We start from the raw sequence: 23640 nt of genomic DNA, 5'->3' as shown, positions 1-23640 counted from the left end.
GGAGCAGAAGAATTTCAATTATCTTAACACAAATTATTAATATTTCGGCATTAAATAAGACAATTACAAACGTGAAACATTTGAATAACATTTTAAAAAGTGTTCTCTTCTCTAAAAGCTATTAAAAGTCCAAGTTGAAATTGTGGAAACCGCCTACTCCGAGCTGTACGCTACACACCAGCATGTTCATTAATTTGCCACTAGGTGGCGCTCAAAGCCCTTTTTCATAACCCTAGTCATCAGTACGAAGAAGAGCCTGTTCTTGTCATTCACCCTCATACCCAGTACCTGAATCATAAGGAAGTGAGAGAAACTCTTTATAACAAATGGGGGGAGGCAGGCAGCAATCAGCCTGTTCAGTTGCGCTCTGCTGTAATGACATATGTGGGCACTGTCACCTACGAGCTGCAAAGTGCTGAAAGGAGTCGGCTTCATTCATACCCGTTGTTTAGCAGTGAAGATCTGGCAAGCTGGACCTTGCACTAAACCATCACTTTTGAATGGATCTCCTCATCTCTTAAATCCCGGACTTTTGCACTTGTTCAAGTTGAAAGAGGTAAGTAGTTTAGGTCAGTGCTCCGATTACTTGTTTTTCCCCTTTTCCACAAATCTCACGTTGTACAGTTCAGTGAGTTTTGCAGTGAGTTGAACTGAAAGTTGCAATGTGCACAATAATTTATAACTACTAGAAACTTTTACTGTACTTTACTGCAAGTTGTGCTAAGTTGCTTCTGGCTCTAGCATCTGCTGGCTTTATCTTATTGATTTCATCAGATTTCTCTACTTTTTCCAGAAGATAATAAACTTGTTTTTTAAAAAAATAATTTTCCACTCTGCCCTGGTAGATGTCTAAAATTATAGTAACCCCATCAGTGCTGATGTAGTGCAGGTAAACCTGACACTACAGAGGCATGTGATATGATTATATTACTGTGACATCTCTGCTGTTCTAGAGGATACTGGGCAATATTTATTATGCATAAAGACTACAACTTTTACCTGTACAGTAAATAGTTTGCCTTAAGAGAGTATGGTAGTCTGTCAGGGTAATTGGATTTATTTCGAATGCCTTATTTTTCTTCCTATATATAATCCCTTCTTTTCCAAAGTTTTGTTTTGGGGGAAAACTTTGAAATGTAAACATCATATTTCAGTGCTAACAAATGTAGTCATGTTTCATAAGAATATGCAGTTAATTCATCATTGTGCCAGAATTTACTCCAGCTAGCTATTGTATTATTATTTAAATAAGTATTTAAATCAGTTTAAATACAGATATCTACTGTACTTCTGTAGCAGTAGTGCTGTATGTATGTGACTTATCAGTGAATATAATGCCATTATTAGGCATTTCTCTGTGAATACTGCTTACTGCTGGCATGAATGGAATAAGGTTGTCTTAGATGTGCCTTTAATTACACCTGTTGCTCATTTCTCATTCTAGGTCAGACCACAATGATTCCACCAGGAGAATGCATGTATGCTGGCAGGAAAAGAAGAAAACCAGTGCAAAAACAGTTAAGAATCCAATTTTTAAAGTTGTATTTTCATTAACATTTCTTTATTTTTTTCTTTGTGCTGGGATCACTGATTGCTAGTGTGAATGGGACACTAGAAACCAAATGACGTAACAAAAAAGTAAATCATACAAACCCAGAAAATATAAAAATAATTATCAGTTGCAAAATGTCTTAAACTAGTACTGTTTAGATCATAATAAGATATACGTTAACTGGCCCACCTAAATTTGCCATACAATACGTTTATATGCAGATAAAATACCCAAATGTATCTGCTTCCAGCATTTAGGTGCGCTACTGTGATTAAAGACCTGTTGGGGCAACAGAAATTAAATAACTCCTTCAAAGCTGTAAAAATTATAGACTTTAATGGTGCAGCACAAATAAGTACAAATGCCTGCGTATAAGGGCCCTGAGGGTCCATAATATATAATATTTTATATTTAATAGCTCATGATATAGCTTGTGTCGACTGATTTGTTTCTGCCATATGGGACTGTATCCGCAGGAAGGGAGATTTTGAACACAGAAACTGGTTTCTTTTTTCCTGCATACAGCGCTGGTGTCTACATCTTTGCCTACAGTTTAGTTATGACTTGTGTAGCTTTGGAGTAAAGCACATCAAACTACAAACGTGTTTAAGCTTCCAGGGGTTAGCACCCTAAGGCTTTGTAAAATCTTGGCTTTTATGTCATTAGACAAATACTCAGTGCACTTGAAGTTTTGAATAAAGACAGATACTGGAGTTCAACAACAACTGGTCGATGTCCACATCAGAGCCCTCTCTCAACTACTATGTTATCTTTAGTATGTTTTGTGCCTTCATTAAAGGGCTTTAAGACTTATCATAGGGACAGTTGTCTGTCTGTGAATTGTACAGAAGCCAATGATCCTCTGGTTATGTGTTTTTGTAATATGTTCCCATCAGTCAAGGAAACAACCAGTTGCACGTATACTGTACAGGACCTTACCAACTAGTTACTGTTGTGGAATAGGTAAGGATGTGAGAAGATTTGTGGATATTGCTTTTACCAACAGCACAAATAGTGTCATACATCTAAAACTCTAAGCAAGCTAGTTAAACATTCTTGAAATAATTTTGTCTTTTAGAAACTTAGGGACTGCAGATATTTGCATTTTAGATGTTGCAGGACTACAGTTTCCAAATGCCTTTACCATGGAGTAGAGATGCTGGAATTCTTTGCAATATATAAATAACTGGTTATTCCTAGGATATAAAATATATAAACAACTGAAAAGTAACAAGTATAATAAAAATTAGGGTTCCCATTGTTCTCCAATTCAGGACCTTGGTCCCTAAGGAAAATTGCCTGGAAAACATCTCCTCCACTGACTGAAAAAGTCCTTGTGTACTGTGTTTTGCAGGAAGTAGGGAAGATATACCATTTTTAAAGCAGCTTTTCATAATTTTCTGCTCACTTTTCCCTGTGTCTACCCAGATTTTGTTTTAAAATTATGTTACTTTAAAATATGGCTTCACAGAGAATCAGGGGAAACAGTAGTTTGATAATTTCCCCAGTAATTTACCCTTTTCCCTCAGTAAAGGGTTTTAACTTACTGACACATTTATCAAAGAAGATAGATGTCAATTTGTCAGAATGTGTTCTGCTGCTTTGAACAGCTAAAATACCACTCTGCAGTATAAAGCGTTAGACAAAGCTCAACTATGTAGTATTTTAACTTAAGGGGGGCAAAGAATTGTGAAACCACTTTAAGATAATGGGACATCAGATCAGATAGATACTCTGTATTGATCTTACTGTTACATGTGCAGCTGTAGAGATAACTTATTTCTAGACTTATTGTACAGCGCTGCGGAATATGTTGGCGCTTTATAAATAAATGTTAATAATACAAACCACCAATGAGTGGAGAATGCCAGAGGTCAGAAAAGAAGATGATGAGATCTAGCAAATACATATGAGAAACTACAGGCAAATAGGGGCAGGTTTTCATGTTTTTATTTCATTGTCTGACTTGCTGACTAGATTACAGCAAAATCTCCCTCTAAGCTCTTTTTTTTACGGTTTTCTTCCTTTAAGGTTTTAAAGGGTTTTGTGGTACTTGCTAAAGCAGAGCTCAAAAGAAAGTTTCCTAGGAAGTAACGTAAGTGCTTGACATTTAAGGAAGGAAGGGCCATTATCAATCCAAGGAAAAATGCATTCCAGATGCCCTCTTTGCCAGCAAAATGGGTTTTGTTATAATGATTCCCTTCATCATTTCTTTGTACTATTCAAATGTGATTTTTTTTCTTTTCTTTTACATCTTTTAAACAGAGTTTAAAGGCTGTTTTTCTTCAAAAAGCTTGCAAGAGGGTTAGAAATAATATAATATAAAGTCTTACCATTAAAGTCAATGGGACTTGCTGGCTTACTATTGATCTTGGCAGCTGGAATTAACTCTGGCTGCTGTAGAGTTTGTGAATAATATACAGCAACACCAGCCACGTGCTTGGATCTATCAGGGTCATAAAAAGAGGTTGTATAAAACCAATTTTCCATTGACATTCAGATGCACACACGATTTGATATGTACAGGTTTTCAGCTACATGTCAGAGATACAGAGATTCCTTGTGGAAATTTTGGAAGAGAGCATGACAAGATATTGTATTGCATAATATTTAAATATTATACTAAACAGGTAAAATACCTAGTTATTGAAAAACATTGAAAATTACAGTGCAACTTAACCATATATAGTGTTTGTTTAATTATTATCTTTATTTTGCATATTTATGCATATTTGCATATTGATACCATGATCTAGTCAAGATATTTCTCATCTACAGTTCCCAGCAATCCCAGATAGCCACAAAATTTCCACCCTTTCATACTTTTTATAAACATGTAGCCCATCAATGCACGTTTGATAAATTATTTTAAAGTCCACCACCAAAATATTATGCTTTTTGGATTGATAAAAGGGTAATAGGAACTTTTAGACATCTTTGGGCCCATTTACTAAACAATTTTGAGATCTTTTTGTATTTTTTCTAAATTATAGGACGTTTTCAGAAAATTTTGATAAAATTCCATTCGTTTTTCATGGTTTTTTGTAAATTTCCACGAATACAAACATTTTGGAATTCGTTAATGCTTTGGTTACACTTTCATTGGGACTATATTTTTAGTCTGTCGAGTGCCATTGAGTCTTATGGAAGGCTTCAAAGCCAGAAGTGTTTTTGTGGCATTTACAAACTTTTTGGGCCACAAATTTAGTGACTTTCGGAACGCAATTGCAATATTTTCGTACGAATGATAAAAGCATTGTCGAGAAACTTTAGAACTACAGAAATTATCGTGGTTACTTTGACTTTATACCATATCGCGTTTCAAGGTCAGAAAAAAACACATCTTAGTAAATGTGCCCCTTAGTATATATCAGTACCTAGGGTTGCTGTATGATTTTCTGTCTATTGCAGCCCTGGATAACTGAAGGTATGAGTATGTCTGGCCATGAACAAGGTTTAATACAGAGCAGCATCTATTGTGCCTATTACCCAGTGAACATTTATGAGTGCCTGCAACACCTTGGAATAAGGATTTCAGACACTTGTACCCAGATTTTACACAGATATGAAAAGCCAAACCTGACAAAGTTGCCTAGGGCTGCTCACAAGCAGTTGGAAACTTTGAAATATGAAAACCTAGGCAAATTCCAGAGGGCTGCAGTAAGTTACCATATACCAGTGCTTTATATTAAACCTTTGTGAGGTTGTTTTGGCCTTTGTGTATTTAAATGCCATATTTGCAGTCAAGGTATTGTACATGAGACACTGTGTAGCATCTATATGGCTTAAATGTATTTCAAGTGGTGTTGAGATCTATACATCTCATGTAACATTCTTTGGAAACCCTGATATTTTGCATAATTAATATCCCATTCTAAAACCAAGTTAATAGAAGGGTTTGCAAGTATACCCAAAAATCAGATGGGTTATCAAATCCTTGGTTGTAACACCAGTCTATGTGGCATATCACTAGGCTCTACCTCATTGGTACAGTGTGCCCTTTGTGAACATTATGACAGGAAATATTGCTGCAGCCTTATTATTCAGTCCAGTTCAGCTCATTTGCTGCATAACCTTTATCAAAAAATATATCCATTGTAAATATTTCTGAAACTTTTTTCGAATCAAACGCCACAGCACATTATTAGTGTCAGTCATTAAAAATGAGAAGGGGTGCTTTAGTATATTTATGATCCATGGTTCTCATTTATAAAATTCTTAGGGATTTTTTTTTCTAGTGTAAGAAATTGATAGTGTAGTTATATACCTAGAATTAAACAGATTCCATGATTCCATCATGGCCATATAACTTATCTTACATTTTAAAGTTGACATACATAATGTTCTTATACTATATACATTTTTATGCAGATTGTACATGGTCCCATAGCTTTGTGTTGTCATCTGCCAACATGAAACATCTGTGTAGAAGTCTTGTATTCACCTCTCAATATACAAAGCATCTATTTATTTTCAATGTCAAACGCCACTACTAAAACTGTGATGATGGAAAAAGCAAATGAATTCTCTGCTACAGTGCAGTAATTACTTTGACACAGGAAGCATAAGCTGGAGCAATTGACTGTTTCTATGAAATTTGCTATAGGGTAATGTAATGAGTAACAAATGTAAGGCATGATAGGAAACAGACAAGACATTTGACTTGTTTATGTTTGTAGCAAAGCATGGGATCTAAAAACATTTTTTAGATGGAGGCTCTTTGCTTGTTCCCCTTCCTTTTTTGTTTTTATTTTCTGATTTTTTGTTGAAAAAAAATCTTAAATATAACTACAGAAAATTTACAATATATATTTGTATATTTTTCTAATTATTTCCAGAATGAATATGTAGTTAAAGAACAATAACCAAATTGTTTCAATAATGTTCTTGTTTCACACAACCTTTATTTACAAGGAGGGTTGAGCATAACATTAAACTGTATTGGTCTTGGATATTAAGCATATATGTTTTACTTAATTTTTTTTATGTTTTGCATTTCATGGAAGCTATAGAAAAATATCTACAATTATTGCCAGAAGCAAATAATGTGTCTGTTCAAATAAGCTAGTATGCAATGAATTGATAGGGTTTTGGATAGCTTGTCTAGCATTTACTGGTCTAATTTTAAAACTTTTTTAAACAAATAAATAAACCATCTTTAGCTTTCCACTATTAAACAAACAACTCTGTAAACATTTGTCAGTGTGTACGTGTACATGGTCTCAGTGAGTCAGGGGCTTTGTTTACTTTGGAATATGCTTTAGTAACTGGGAGCTTTGATTCAAAAAACTTTGTTTAAATAACTTTCGTATTAATAATATAGTTTTTTTGGTGGAAAACAGAAATTAAACATAATTATAATATTACTGTTTAGCTGGATTTAAAAATGTTATGGAAAAATAATTTCTGATGCCCTGAACTTGCATACAAGCACAGTTGAATTAAAGCAGATTCCTTTTTTACTTGCTGTCTTGATCAAATAAAAAAATATAGCGATAAATGCCTTTTGTGCTAGACTGACATTTTTCACATTTTAAATGTGGTTAAAAAATGAAAGCCAAAAGTTATCTTTACAGTTTAATAGGATTAGACTGAAGAAGGGAAAGGGTTAAACATGTGACTAGATGTTTGTGTAATTATTGGTGAACTTTTTTTAACAGTTGGTTTGCAAATTTAAGACAATATGTACTAAGGAATGATTATCCTTGCATTTTTTAACCAGTTGTATATGTTTTTTAAAACAGACTAAAGTATAACATTCTGAAATGTTGTCTTCTAATACTGCGTTTGGTTTACTAAATCTGGCCATGTAAATGTGTCTGTTTAATACTAACTGAAATCTACAATCAGGAGAACTGAACTAAACACCTGTTACCATGGATGTAGCATTAAGATTTATAAAACAATAGTGTCTTCTTCCATTATAAATGATTGTCCATAATATTATGCAAAAAGCAGTGCATTCAAACTGCTGGCTGCAAGGTGAAGCTGGAAGTGGTTACCCCGAAACAGAGATAGACTTCTATTTTATTCAGCATTAAAAGACTACAGTTAAAATCTGTCTGCTAATATTTTTCAAAATACAGTTGCATTCTGCTTTAATGCTGAACAAAATAGTCCCTTTAGTTACATAAGTATGGCAATAAAACGTTAGATTAGTTTTTTATTTGGAAAAGTCTTTAAAAGTATTTATCATATTATTGCTTTTATTTATTAAGTATGATTTTTTTGTCATAGTCCATTATTAAAGTTTATTTCTGTTTAGCAAGCAATTTAAAAAGAAAAAAAGGAGAAAAAAATACAACTAAAATGTGGCTCTACATTATTAAGGGGGTAATTTATTAATGCTCCAGTTTGATTTTTTTCTCAAATCAAATTTTAGTCAACTCAAATTCGAGTTATGGTTCGAAAATAAATGGTATTTAGTAAGTGCAAAAACCCAAAAACTTGAGTTCTAAGAGCTCGCAAACTCGAAACACATATTTTTTATTCAAACAAGTTTTCCTTATTAATAAATAAGCGACCAATTGATATGCGAGTTTACTCAGTTTACAAAAACAAACTCGAATTCACAAATTTGAAAATTTATAAATAAGCCCATAACAGTTACAGGTGTTTTATTGGTGTATGGCTGACGGCTTCAGAGCATTGATGCTTGTGGAGCTGCTTTATATCCATAGAGACATGACAGTCATGACATCAGTTGCATCTACATGGATCTGACACAGACACCAATGCACAGTGCTCAGTTTTTATTATGTATTGTATAATGTTTCAAATTATCTTGGTATTTAAAGGAATACTGTCATGGGAAAACATCTTTTTTTCAAAACACATCAGTTAATAGAGCTTCTCCAGCAAAATCCTGCAGTGAAATACATTTTTCAAATACCCAAAGAGATTTTTTTTTATATTTAATTTTGAAATTTCACATGGGGCTAGTCATATCCTTCATTTCCCAGGGTGCCACAGCCATGTGACATGTGCTCTGATAAACCACAGTCACACTTTTATGCTGAGCTGCAAAATGGAGTGAAAATACTCCCCTCCCAGCAGCCAATCAGCGGAACAGTGGGAAGGTAGCAAGATAGCAGCTCCCAGTAGATATCAAAATAGCACTCAATAGTAAGAAATCCAAGTCCAGCTTGCAACTCCTCCAGTTACATGGAAGTAGGAGAAACAATAAGTTACCTGAAAGCAGTTCTAATGTGTAGCACTGGCACTTTCTGAAAGCTCAGGCTCAGGCACAATGCACTGAGATGGCTGCCTACACACCAATATTACAAATAAAATAAATTTGTTGGTTCAAGAATACAGTTTTTAAATGGTAGAGTGAATTATTTGCTATGTAAACTATTTGCTAATGTAAATTTTGAAATAAAATGTACACCATAGAAATCACGACAGTATCCCTTTTAGTAACATGGTAATTAAGGTTTAAAACACATATATCCATCAAGTTCAACCTTTTGGTCTAAATTAAAAAAAAGCCCTTCCCCTAATAGGGGAACAAGAAATATGCATTATTTTATAACTGCAGAGTTGTTACATCTGTTTGAAGTTCTTCTTTCCTATAACATTCAGCAGAACTCACATGGATATCTGTAAACAAGGCTGTTTTGCTTCAGAAAGCTGGAGGCAGAGCAGCCTTATAATTACTAGGCTTATTATATTTACATGTAAGGATATAAATGAAGATAAAGCTGTAGCCTTTTCTAGTTGCCCAATGACCAAAATAAATGATTAATTTGATTCTTGTATTGCAAACTTAGGACTATCAAATAGATATATGAGGGTTGATTTACTAAAGTGCGGTAACGCATATCGCATAAAAAATGCGCAATTCGCTAAAGTATTATCGCATGCGTTAAGTCGCATATCGCGTGTGTTAATTAGTGCGCAACCGATGTGTTCATTTTACCACATTGCGTTAATTAGCGCACAGAAATAATACTAACGCATGATTCACAAACACTTAGACGCGCTAAATATCACATTACTCTATACGAAAATTAACACCTACTTGGAGCAGGCAGTAATTATAGAAAAGTACAGTTCATGAGCTTTTGGCAACACAATATGGACTTTGCAGTGTGATTTATTCAAGTATGTGTTGGCCCTAGTGATGCATCCTCCAGTTTGCAGGGAAATGGTAATTTAAAAAAAAAGTAGTTTTACGAATGTAATGGTGTGTATGGCTAATATGGCATGTGCGTGATAAGTAGCGCACGTGCGTTAATTATCGCGCACAACAAGTAGCGTGCTGCGTTAATTAGCGCGTGCTACACCGAATACCGCACGAAAATAGTCTTCACGACTTAAATAACGCAAACAGCATCGCGTCTAAATTAACACAAATATACTTTTAGTGAAACATGTGTTAAGACATGAAAAATTAGACGTGATACAATTTTTAACGCATGCTATAAATAGTGCTCGAAATATCGACCTTTAGTGAATCAACCCTATAGTCTGATAGATATTCAGGTGGAAACAAGACACTTCCATCAATTGAACCTCTTGCTCATATATTTTACATTTAGTCATCTGTTTACTAAATTGTGTTTCTATTTATGATTAATATGGTTACTATTTAAAAGAAAAGTTACTCTTTTTGGCAGTGTTTGGATAGTGTCTGAAGGCTTCGTAAAGCACCCTTCAATTATATATAAATTCATGGCATTCAGTGGGCAAATATAAACTATCCTTTTAGCCAGTCACGTCTATGTGCATATGCTGATTTAATTCACATGAATGGTGAGTATTTACAGTATACAGAGCATATGCAGGCTTGATACAAAAGGAAGGATGGTTCAGATTCAAACAAATATGGCCTGTTATATAACAGGCTATATTAAGGAAGTACAACTTTGAGAGCTACACTACACAACAGTAAAATTGTGGGCATAGATTCCTATCTTAGAAAGGTAAAATTTTAGAGGAATACATTTTCTCAGAATTATCTACAGTGACCTTGATTATGTATTGTTCAATTTGTACAGTATAGTAAAATATAAATATTTTACAGCTGAGTAAGCTGTGATTTTGTGATCTTAGATCCATTTAACAAGAGTTTTTTTTAAAAAAAAATTATAAAGGGATTATACATAAATATCACATTTCTGTAGTTCTGTAATTTTTTTTAATGTTTTTCCTAAAGGATTACACAATAACAGACATACAACAGTTTATCATTGTCCTCAAGCAGCATTAACTTAAAAACTACTTACTGCTTTAAAAAAACAGGCATGGCCTACTGGTAAAGAAATAAAGATTTGGATTTGTTGCAAAAATTACAGGTACAACATTTCTCCAGGCCACACTGGCACATACCAACAGTTTACTTCTCCTGTTTTTCAACATTCTGAGGTGTATCATGTGCCATGGTACCCCTGGCAGGCTCCTTTGGGGTGCCCTGGTGCAGTTGCACCCCCAGCACCAGGTTTCTACAAAGACTATAGAAAAGTAAATGCTACCTGTTAATTATGTGATAGGATAGGACCAAACTTTGCACCTACTTCAGTATCTTCATTAGACAGTTTCCCTAAGAGTGTTCAGTGTTTGTTTACTTAATTGTGCTTTTATTTTCATTTCATTTTTTCTGTTGATTTAAACAGATGTTAGAATAAAATAATGATCATATGAGAAATGATCAATCATAAATTATTGCTGTGGCTGCTTCTGTAAGGTATCCATAATATACAATATAGCACAGTGGGCAGTAGATCCCTAAGATGAATTCCTGCATGAGAAACAATCTACAACAGTCACAGTGAAGTATATGCTGATTCATACCAATGATACCGGCCCACCATCCAATGTTCCCTCGAAGCTGTGCATAGGTGCACATGCACACATATTTTGAGGCCTGCATACACCACAAATTGTGGTGTGCACAAAAAATATTTAGTGAAAACACATAATTTTGTACTTATTCTGACCCACCCACTTTTCTGCACAACCAGTTTTTAAAAAGTGTGTATGTGTTTTTTAAAAGTGAACACAAATGATATTTTTTTGCAAAAAAGGCAAGAAAAAATTGCAAAAATCAATGCCTACATGCACAGGGTAGAAATAAAAAGTTAGTTTATGTAGCCTTAGGGAAGCAGTACATTCTTATTTTAGGGCCGAGGAAACTGTGTATATAGGTTTGTTTAGTTGATCATCAACCAACCTGTCTTAAGACAAGTGTAAGGTCAAGCAAAGTAGGACCCCAACCCCTTCCCAACCTGCATTAAAGAGGGCAGAGTATGTATATATATATATATATATATATATATATATATATATATACACTAAAAAAAAATACAGCCATATACAGCCAACGTAACCTGGCAGGTAATATCGGGAGAACTACTAGTCAAATAATATTTTAATAATATATTATATAATAATTATTATTTTAATACTAATAATTTGCCTCTCTATATATAAAAAAATATATTTAAATGTGCATATTGAGAAAGGTCCCAGGGAGGACTGAAAGGTTACATTGGCTGTATATGCACATTTAAATATATTTTTTTGATATGCACAGAAATCCCAGTGTTGCTGTTCTTTTTAGATGTTGTGTTTTTACCGTGCACTTGGGTATATAATTAAAGTGGAGTGCTGCCCTTCTGGTAATATATATATATGGTAACATAGTAACATAGTAAGTTGGGTTGAAAAAAGACATACGTCCATCAAGTTCAACCATAATGCCTATATCTAACCTGCCTAACTACTAGTTGATCCAGAGGAAGGCAAAAAACCCCGTCTGAAGCCTCTCTAATTTGCAGCAGAGGGGAAAAAATTCCTTCCTGACTCCAAGATGGCAACCGGACCAGTCCCTGGATCAACTAGTACTAAGAGCTATCTCCCATAACCCTGTATTCCCTCACTTGCTAAGAATCCATCCAGCCCCTTCTGAAAGTTATATAATGTATCAGCCAGCACGACTGATTCGGGGAGGGAATTCCAGAACTTCACAGCTCTCACTGTAAAAAAACCTTTCCGAATGTTTAAATGGAACCTCCCTTCTTCTAAACGAAGTGGGTGCCCTCGTGTCCGTTGGAAGGACCTACTGGTAAATAAAACATTAGAAAGGTTATTATATGATCCCTTTATATATTTATACATAGTTATCATGTCAACTCTTAAGCGCCTCTTCTCCAGTGTAAACAGACCCAACTTGGCCAGTCTTTCTTCATAACTGAGACTTTCCATACCCTTTACCAGCTTAGTTGCCCTTCTCTGGACCCTCTCTAACTCAATAATGTCCCGTTTGAGCACTGGAGACCAAAACTGAACAGCATATTCTAGATGGGGCCTTACCAGTGCTATGTAAAGGGGAAGAATAACCCCCTCCTCCCGTGAATCTATACCCCTTTTAATACAGCTCAAAACCTTGTTTGCCCTTGCAGCTGCTGCCTGGCATGCTTGCTACAGCCAAGTTTATTATCTACAAGGACTCCAAGGTCCTTCTCCATTATGGATTTGCCTAGTGCAGTCCCATTAAGGGTATACGGGGCTTGCATATTTTTACATCCCAGGTGCATGACCTTACATTTATCCACATTAAATCTCATCTGCCGCTTAGCAGCCCAGATTGCCAGTTGGTCAAGATCCTGCTGCAGGGATGTCACATCCTGGATAGAATTGACTGGTCTGCAGAGTTTTGTGTCATCTGCAAACACTGATACATTACTCATAATACCCTCCCCTTAGTCATTTATGAACAAATTAAACAAAAGTGGGCCCAGTACAGAACCCTGAGGGACCCCACTGAGGACCTTATTCCAAGTAGAGAATGTACCATTAACAACCACCCTCTGTACCCGATCCTGTAGCCAGTTTTCTATCCATGTGCAAACGACTTCACTAAGACCAATATACCTTAGCTTAGAAAGCAGTCATTTGTGGGGAACGGTATCAAATGCTTTGGCAAAATCCAAATAGATTATATCTACTGCATCCCCACTGTCCAGCTTCTTACTTACCACATCATAAAAAGCAATTAAATTGGTCTGACATGACCATATATATATATTTATACATATATAGAGACTATAGGCAAATTATTAGTATTCAAATAATAATTATTATATATATATAGTTCTACCGATATTACCTGCAAGGGGTGGGCTCATGAGTGTCAAAGTGCTTTAATTAAATTTACATTATTATAATTTACTATTGTCACATGTCTTTGATGGAAAGTATTAATAAATACATTCAATTGTTGTAAAAGATACTTTGATTACTCATCAATGGCAACCAGTCATACAGACTGTTCTCATTTCCATTAAATACACATTGCAAGGAAGGAAAAAGGTCTTTCTCAACAAGAAATATATTTTAGAGCTAACACCCATTTGAAAGGCTACAGGCTTTGGGAGGGGGCACAGGGTTACAAGCAATTTGATATGGGCTCGCACAACACATTTTCTTTCTATACACTGTATAAAGTCTCAAATGATACTTTTCACTATGTAACAGCCTGGTCACTTATGTATTAAATGCCAATGCCAAATCTACAACACACTCCATATATTTCTCAGTAGTGAACATACAGTAGATGGCTTTTACATAGAATGTATTGGTGGAAATCATGTGGATTCCACATGTTGGATTAAGAAGAAACCTGAGCTGTACTCCATTTTCCTAAGGTAGTACAATATTTACATTTTCTGAAACTACAGTTGTAATACAAATATGCATAATGAATAGTTTAAAAATTACTTTATGACTAAAGGCTTTAAAAGAATCCCAATTTGTTTACCTAGAAGAAATTGTAGACTACTAAATGTTAGTAGCCATAGATAGTTGTATATCCAGAATAATGCAGAAATGTAATACATGGGGCCCTCCATATCTTGTGGACAGAAACTTACACAACCATCCAGCAATCAAAGAGTGTGGTGGTTGCTCCTGAGAACAGTACTTCTGATTATATATATTTTTGGCATGCTTTGATTCCGTAAAATATAATGTGTGTAAATGAGCTCATACTCATATTTACTATCACAGATATTTAGCACACTTAAAAATTGTTTTGACTGTAAGGCCTGCTTATTGTAAGAGTATATATTTTTAGTTGAGCAGTCTAGTGATGCTGCTTATCTGAAAACATTATAAAAAAGCATGACTGTGCTGTGTCAATAATGCTTTGTTACATATGCAGAATGTATGCCTTAGTGCCTTAAGAATGCCTTAGTGAGAGCATGTAAACACCATGTTCAGAGTGTACTAATTTCTAACATAAAATGACTTCTTGCTGCATAAAAAAGGGCCTAGGTACACCTAGATGTTGCCAATCTATACTTTTAAGCCAGTTAGATTGTTTATAAATAAAAAAAATATTGTTTTTGTCATATTCTTCATATTTTTCCATATTTGGAACCTTTAATGAATAGAATAATACTTTATAAAAAGTAATGAAGGAGTTAATTTCCATAAATACTTTCATAACTCTTATAAGGGCTCTAGAAATGTCTTAGTTTGCAAGGAATCCAAACCACAAAATCAAAATGATGACAAGAGATGCTACAGATTTTTTTTTCTGCAGAGATTTTTTAATCATTGAAGCTTACAATTTGTGTTCTACCCACTTTGTGGTTGCTGTTCAAAGGATTTACTGCAATGCAGAAGCCATTCACATAACCAGGTTAGCAAATTATCTTAATCATAACCTGCTCGTATATTGCTCATTCACACGCACTACTCTCCTAGAAACACACTCTATTTCTTCTAGTGATGAAGTGGTTGTATTTGCACCATATTCGCTATTTATGTTCAGCTGCTGCAGAATTATAACTCTCACAATTACATGCTTTTTTATGTCAAACATATTCATCTTGGGATACCTGCTTCCAGTGTTTTGTGCATAAAGATAAGCACATGTAAAGTTATAATATAAGGTAGGGGCGTGTCCAAGATGACACAGTAACATCCCCCCGCCGACAGTTATCCTGTTAAAAATAAAAAACCTGGAACTTTTAAACTCTACATTAACCCTAAAAGAGTCCAAAGATTCATATAATGGGGGCTGCCAAAATAGGATCGAAGGTAAACTGTAGGATTTTTTTACAAATACTGGTGAGCCAAGGGACCTTGACACTCCCCACCCACCTTGCAGCCTACCATGCCACTCTGTTAACCATCACAAGGTGAAACAGACTCACAGCACACACCATGGACAGGCTTAACTCCACAAGAAGGAATAATGCTCAAGAATCATGCCTACGAGATTTCCTCACAAAACCTGTGCTACTCATGGCGCAAAATGGAATGGAGACCATTCATTGCTGTGACAGGACCTGCAAACTATTAGAGAGACCAGATAATGGTTAATGGCTCATGAGGCCTAAATAATGCATTTAACGTGACTCCTTCTACAAGAAAATTACCTAACTGGGCAAAAAATTCTTGCTCTTAAAAGGTTTTGTGTTGAACCCTAGCCCTAGACACTCAAAACTTTGTGAAATGGCACCTAGGCCCACCCAGTAGAGGATAGGGTATCTCTGTACACTGAGGATTTGCATGTTTATTTATATACAGGTCCTTTTCAAAAAATTAGCATATTGTGATAAAGTTCATTATTTTCTGTAATGTACTGATAAACATTAGACTTTCATATATTTTAGATTCATTACACACAACTGAAGTAGTTCAAGCCTTTTCTTGTTTTAATATTGATGATTGTGGCATACAGCTCATGAAAACCCAAAATTCCTATCTCAAAAAATTAGCATATTTCATCCACCCAATAAAAGAAAAGTGTTTTTAATACAAAAAAAGTCAACCTTCAAATAATTATGTTCAGTTATGCACTCAATACTTGGTCGGGAATCCTTTTGCAGAAATGACTGCTTCAATGTGGCGTGGCATGGAGGCAATCAGCCTGTGGCACTGCTCAGGTGTTATGGAGGCCCAGGATGCTTCAATAGCGGCCTTAAGCTCATCCAGAGTGTTGGGTCTTGTGTCTCTCAACTTCCTCTTCACAATATCCCACAGATTCTCTATGGGGTTCAGGTCAGGATAGTTGGCAGGCCAATTGAGCACATTAATACCATGGTCAGTAAACCATTTACCAGTGGTTTTGGCACTGTGAGCAGGTGCCAGGTCATGCTGAAAAATGAAATCTTCATCTCCATAAAGCTTTTCAGCAGATGGAAGCATGAAGTGCTCCAAAATCTCCTGATAGCTAGCTGCATTGACCCTGCCCTTGATAAAACACAGTGGACCAACACCAGCAGCTGACATGGCACCCCAGACCATCACTGACTGTGGGTACTTGACACTGGACTTCAGGCATTTTGGCATTTCCCTCTCCCCAGTCTTCCTCCAGACTCTGGCACCTTGATTTCCGAATGACATACTTTGGACCACTGAGCAACAGTCCAGTGCTACTTCTCTGTAGCCCAGGTCAGGCGCTTCTGCCGCTGTTTCTGGTTCAAAAGTGGCTTGACCTGGGGAATGCAGCACCTGTAGCCCATTTCCTGCACACGCCTGTACACGGTGGCTCTGGATGTTTCTACTCCTGACTCAGTCCACTGCTTCCGCAGGTCCCCCAAGGTCAGGAATCGGTCCTTCTCCACAATCTTCCTCAGGGCCCAGTCACCTCTTCTCGTTGTGCAGCGTTTTCTGCCACACTTTTTCCTTCCCACAGACTTCCCACTGAGGTGCCTTGATACAGCACTCTGGGAACAGCCTATTTGTTCAGAAATTTCTTTTTGTGTCTTACCCTCTTGCTTGAGGGTGTCAATGATGGCCTTCTGGACAGCAGTCAGGTCGGCAGTCTTACCCATGATTGCGGTTTTGAATAATGAACCAGGCTGGGAGTTTTTAAAAGCCTCAGGAATCTTTTGCAGGTTTTTAGAGTTAATTTGTTGATTCAGATGATTAGGTTAATAGCTCGTTTAGAGAACCTTTTCATGATATGCTAATTTTTTGAGATAGGAATTTTCGGTTTTCATGAGCTGTATGCCACAATCATCAATATTAAAACAAGAAAAGGCTTGAACTACTTCAGTTGTGTGTAATGAATCTAAAATATATGAAAGTCTAATGTTTATCAGTACATTACAGAAAATAATGAACTTTATCACAATATGCTAATTTTTTGAAAAGGACCTGTATATATGATCCAAGCCCCTCATTGATTTCTCTTGAGAGATTTGGAAATTTAACAGAACTGAGGCAAATCTTTTTCTACTTTGAGTGGATTCGGCACCTCTCACCAATTTTACACCAGTTAGTGGGTAGTACTTCTGCCTTGCAGTGCTAGGGTCCTGAGTTCAATCCAGGGCACTATCTGCAAGGCGTTTGTATGTCTCCACATGTTCGTGTGGGTTTCCTCCAATACTACAAAAACACACAGGAAGGTTAAATGACTTACGACTAAAATTACACTAGTAAGTGTGATCTTAGAGGGACCTTAGACTGAAAGCTTCAGTGGGGCAGTGAATGATGCATCATCTCTGTAAAGCACTGTGGAAATTGTTGGCACTATATAAATATCAGGAAGTAAATAAAATTTGAATCTTAATGTATCCATATGCCATTATCTTGATCCAGTAATGACTTCTATAATAACAGTTATCTTGTATGGTCCAAACTTCCATCATGTTATTATCATGTTTTTAATATGGTGTACTTGCCCCAACTCCTTTATATCTTCCACAACACACCAATACAAATACCTTCATTTTTCTCAAATGTAGTAAAGCTTTAATCCACTTTACTTTAACAGTATAGAAATTCTCAGTTTTCAATTACAGCTGGCCAAGTTAAGATTGTTTACACTGGAGGTGCTTAAAGTAATACTGACACCAGAAACTAAAACTTCTTATGACATTGTCTTTGGACAAGCTTTAGAAATTTGCCATACAAGTATTTGCCCAATACTTTTACATTACCTATCCAATTCCCAGTGTTCCTCTATGCTGCCATATTTGTGCAGCAGTAGTTCATTAGCATTAGAAATTCTAACTGACAGGTTGAGAAGGGGCAGTCAGGGTGGCAAAACAGTCAGGGTTAGGAAATTTAAATAGCATTTACTTACAAAAGCCATATCAACAAAAAATTAACAACACAATATATAGAAAACTTTTAATGTATATTCATATTTTAAAGAGTAAAGTGTCAGTACCACTTTAATAGGAAATGTATAAAAGAAGAAGGGGACCATACACTAAACCAGTGCTGTCCAACTGGCGGCCCGCTACCCCCCTCTGTGTGGTCCCCCACCTGTCTGGCTGCTTTGATGGCTTACCTTTGAGTAAGCATTAAATGGTATCAGTACTGTGATTAACTGGCCCCCTGCATGGTTCTCACCTCAGATTCAGGCTGTAATCCCTCTGTATTGTTTAAAAATGTAATCCCCTGTGTTTTTCACACCTTTTAATACCTGCATTGTTCACCCCCTGCAGTGATCACACCTCAGGCTCAGACTGTAATCACTCCCATTGTTCACTTCACACCTCATAGGTACTGTAGGCAGAGTATGGCACATACAGCCAGCATAGGGCAGGGAGGGTATGGCACATACAGGAAGGGTAGGGCAGGCAGAATATGGCACACACAGTCAGGGTAGGGCAGGCAGAGTATGGCACACACAGGCAGGGTAGGGCAGGCAGAGTATGGCACACAGAGGCAGCATAGAGAAGGCAGAGTATGGCACACACAGGCAGGGTAGGACAGGCAGAGTATGGCACACACAGACAGCATAGGACTGGCAGAGTATGGCACACACAGAGAGCATAGGACAGGCAGAGTGCTGCCTGTGTGTGCCATACTCTGCTTGCCCTATGCTGCTTGTGGGAGGTGAACCTGGCAGGGGTTTGTTGTGGGAGTTTGTTAGCAGCTGGAAATAGCCATTAAATGGCCCCTAAGGTGTGTAATTATGTACTGGGGGTTGCCCTGCTATCCACAGGGGAGGAGGAGGCATATGGAATTTAAGGGTATATCTTAATATGACATAATTCTTTCACATATGAATGATGGTTGATATCCCCACAGTAAGGACCAAGCATTTGGGATTTTGCTGCACTACCACCATTGTGATAAAATAGGTGTGGTTTGAAGTGGGTGTGGTTTCAAAAGGGGAGTGGTCAAAACTGGCTTCCATTAGCGGCCCTCCACCATGTATGCTAGAGAAATTCCGGCCCTCGGCACCGTAGAAGTTGGACAGCACTGCACTAAACTATCTAAAACTTATTTACCTGTAGGTCCTTCAAGCAGACACAAGGCATTCACTGAGATTAGAACATACTCTTAATCCATCTTAATATTAGAACAGGGTTTTTTACTGTGAAATCTGTGAAGTTGTGAAATTCTCTCCCTGAAGTGGTTGTACTGGCAGATACATTAGATAGCTTCTAAAAAGGGTTGGATACCTTTTTAGCAAGTGAGGAAATACAAGGCTACAGTTAATTCAGTATCTATAACATACTAAAAGTTAACTTTAAGGTAAACAACCTCTTTAACACATTATGAAGGCAGAAGGTGGCTACTGCCCCTCCAGCACATTGTGTTTAGAGCAGTGGTTTAGGAACCCCATACAGCAGAATATGGGCTCTGTCAGCAGTTGTACTGTCTAGATTATGACGTTCAGAACAATTGCTGTTCAAAACATTCTACCTGCCCCCATACTTATCCATAATGTGCTCGGTCTTCCTTTCTAAAGTTCAACAGTGTAAAAATGTTAGTTTTCTCAAATTTTTCTTTTAAATATGACATAAAAAGTATTAAAACATGTTACAGGTCTGTTCATCTTTTGCAATCAGTTTTAATCAACAGTTAGCATTTACTGTTTAAACATGTTATTGCTTGCTAAAGACTTACTGCCCCTGAGCAAATTTTGTGTTATTTATTACATATGGGGAAATTGGAAAGGCAAATGGGGAAATTGGAGTGCATTCTTGTTAAAGCCCAGCTTGGTTTCTACTTTGATTGTCATTATTCTACAGCAATAGCTGTTATGATCAAACCGACATGGTGGGGTTAAATGTTGTGCTTCAGTTGTGAACATGGGCCAACTGCTAAGTGTGTCTGTAGTCCTGAAATGTAGACATTTAATAGTGAAGGTTTTATCTTCCCAGCTTGTCTTAGTTCTCACTGGCGACAGGTGCACCATGATGTGAGAGTCGGCTGCAGTTTTAAGAGATATCTTTACTGCTTCTGTAGTGATACATACTCCAGTGGGAAAATAATACTGCATTAAACCCTTCTAAGAACTATTTAAACCTTCATTCATTTAATCTATTTCCCGATATTTTATAAAGAGAAATAAAAATAACTGGAATACGTACTGAATTTGTAACACTAGGCAAAACAAAGGTAGTATTTTTACATTAATCCAGTGAGCTGCTTTAACAAAGAACTAAAATTCAATATAATTGTTCTTAGAGTGCAGGCTAGGACAATGAAATAAATCTGGTAAAACATTAAATCACAGAATGCTTCTTACTAGATTAATGCTTATAAGAACATTTTCTATGCAAACTATAAATTAAACACAGTTTTCTATATCTGAAGGAACTATAGCTGACACATTAACAATTGCACTTGTGATTAAATGCATTTTAATATCTTGGCTACATATTTTTAGTCCAGCAATTCGTGAGCAATAAATAGCCCTCTTATGTCTGTATTTACTATCACAAAGGAAATTTTACCATATGTATAATGAAACAGGGTTACCTCTCTGCACTTACCCCTAGACCCAAGTGCACCAGTGTAAAAAGCTATCAACCGTTCAATTATTAGCTTTCAATCAAGTATTTTACATCTGTAGAATGTCTAATTAAATCAAAGCCCTTTCTATAATTATACACAGTATTTTCTTCAGCATGGAAGAATATCTATTATTTTGTGTAAGCCCACAGATGAAAAACTCTGAATTGAATTTGCTGCTATGCCTATCACTGAGGCACGGTCCCACATTTTCATTGTCATCAAAAGACTGTAAACTGGCAGCTGGAAATTTATGGAAAAACTGCTTAAAGGACATGTAAAGCCTACATTAGCCTACAAGTTGGGCATGTCTACCCACCCAAATGGCATTATTTGTCCTTTAAACAGCTTAAACCTGACTGGACACAGAAAGCAAAAGTATATTTTCATAGCACCCTTGCTTGATTTAAGACCTTTGCTTTTTTAAACATCCAGTGGATGCATTTGGCCTTAAAATTATTTTCATCTTAGTTGCCAGTACAACCTGATACTCTCCTTGTTGTTTTTTTCACAAGTAGGTATGTGTATTAAACGGCCTTATGTTAGTTAAAATGTAAATAAAATGTACATTTAATGAGACTTAAAATATATCTGAAGTTTATTTAACTTTTTAACAGCTAATCATGATGGTATTTTATATGCTTTTCCTTTGGCCTAATGTAGTTTTTATACCAATGGCATTTCAAGTAAGTAAAATTGTAAGCATATCTTTATTATAGTTGGAGTTCCTTTGTCAGCTGCAAACAGCCGTTCAGTCTACAATGCATTCTAGACCTTCCTTCTGCCTGAACTCCAGGTGGCATTATAAAAATTTCAAGGGTTTTTTTTCTGCATTTGATGTGTTTGAGACGCATGTTTGATTGGACCTTAACGCATTGTAACTGCAGGAGCTGCAACTATAACTGGTTTCTGTGCACTAGTCTTGGTGGAAAAGGCTAATAATGCTTGGCCCCCTTGTTATTTCAAATCAAAATATACTTTGCTAAATGATAAGATTTTAGTATAGGATTCCATGGATGCTATTTGCTTTATTCATGAGAAGCAAGCAGTAGTCCCTCAAATTTCTAAATATTCCCATCCACTATAAAGGGCTAGAGCATAAAAACAGATTGTGTCTGACCTCAGACACACTGAAGGTATGCCAGATCTACATCACTCAACTATCTGCAGTGGAAACCTTGTAATTACCATTGGGTAAGCAGTACCTACATGTTATAGGACCCTGTGCACAAATTTAAACCCTTGCAACCATATAACTGCTAACATTTTCTAACTGGAGTGTGAGATAATTAAAAAACCACAAATAATAAAAAGTGGAGATCAGGTGCAAATTTTCTTTAAATATTACTCTCTACATCATACTAAAAATTAACTTAAAGGTGAACAACCCCTTTAAAGGACATGTAAACCCCACACACAAAAATGTAATGATGTGAACAGCCTCTTTGAAATTTTTCAATACCTGGCACTCTGTCCAGAGGTTAATAGTAAGGCTGCAGCATCCCCTTAATCACTTAGATTTCCTTCTCCTCCTGTAACCCACTCGGCCCCCTCCCTCAGGAATTTGCGTTGGCTGTTGGCTTGTGGGCATGCTCAGTTGTTCTAAGCTCAGATTACTAAACAGTCTAGCAGCCAGTGAACCAGCATTGCTGGCTCCCATAGAAACTCAGCTCTAGCTGTCTGCTGCTATTTTTTTCTCCTAACCTCCTCTCCTGAGCTCAGCTCAAGCAAAGCAGACCTTTTATCAGACAATTCTGCCTGTGTGAGGCTGCATTCTTGATTAAATGTATGCTGAATAAGGGTCTGTGTGTGTGTATGCTGTTTGCAGATTTAAATGTATCTGATTATGTATCAGAGGAAAAATGGCCACTGGGTAAAAGTTGCTATTTGCTTTAGGAAAATGTGATGGTGATAGCAAACGGAGGGGGATATATGCAGTACAAATGATGCCATTTGGGTGGGGGAGACGTGCCCAACTGATATACATTGTAGGCAAATGTAGGCTTTACATGTGCTTTAAGCCTAAAAACACTAGCAGTTCCTGTAGTTCCTGTAATTTTTTTAGCTGTTAGTCCAAACAAATGGAAAAATGGAACTGGACTTGTTAATGTAGGTCCCTTAAAAGGTAAGATGAACAGTAAATGGTAGTATTAAGCTTTTATGCAACATTTAATATGTTATAGTATTGCAAATTGTCTCAGAATACTACTCTATATATCATACTTACAGTTAACTCAAAGGTGAAAAAACCCTTTAAATTAAAAGCAACTGTTTTCTAAATTAATGCCATACCCTTCTCTGGACTCAGAGGCCAAAAGTGTATAGTAAGGATCCTTACCAGTGTTGTATTAATAGTAAACAGATTTAGT

General features: G+C 36.4%; 1 protein-coding gene across 3 annotated transcripts in view; it reads left to right on the top strand.

The window, feature by feature from the left end:
• The first annotated feature begins 269 nt into the window (after positions 1-269).
• The window catches only part of ahrr (aryl-hydrocarbon receptor repressor), a 191266-nt gene continuing 167895 nt past the window's right edge, over positions 270-23640 (top strand). For all 3 annotated transcript variants that reach the window (XM_031904457.1, XM_031904456.1, XM_018094922.2), the window contains exons 1-2: positions 270-556; positions 1445-1517. In XM_031904457.1, coding sequence (XP_031760317.1) covers positions 1481-1517 — 37 coding nt within the window. In that variant the 5' untranslated portion in view covers positions 270-556; positions 1445-1480. The remainder of the gene's footprint in view (positions 557-1444; positions 1518-23640) is intronic.

This window comes from Xenopus tropicalis, chromosome 6, assembly GCF_000004195.4.
Source record: "Xenopus tropicalis strain Nigerian chromosome 6, UCB_Xtro_10.0, whole genome shotgun sequence".
Classification (NCBI taxonomy): domain Eukaryota; kingdom Metazoa; phylum Chordata; class Amphibia; order Anura; family Pipidae; genus Xenopus; species Xenopus tropicalis.
This window is presented reverse-complemented; position numbering and strand designations above follow the sequence as displayed.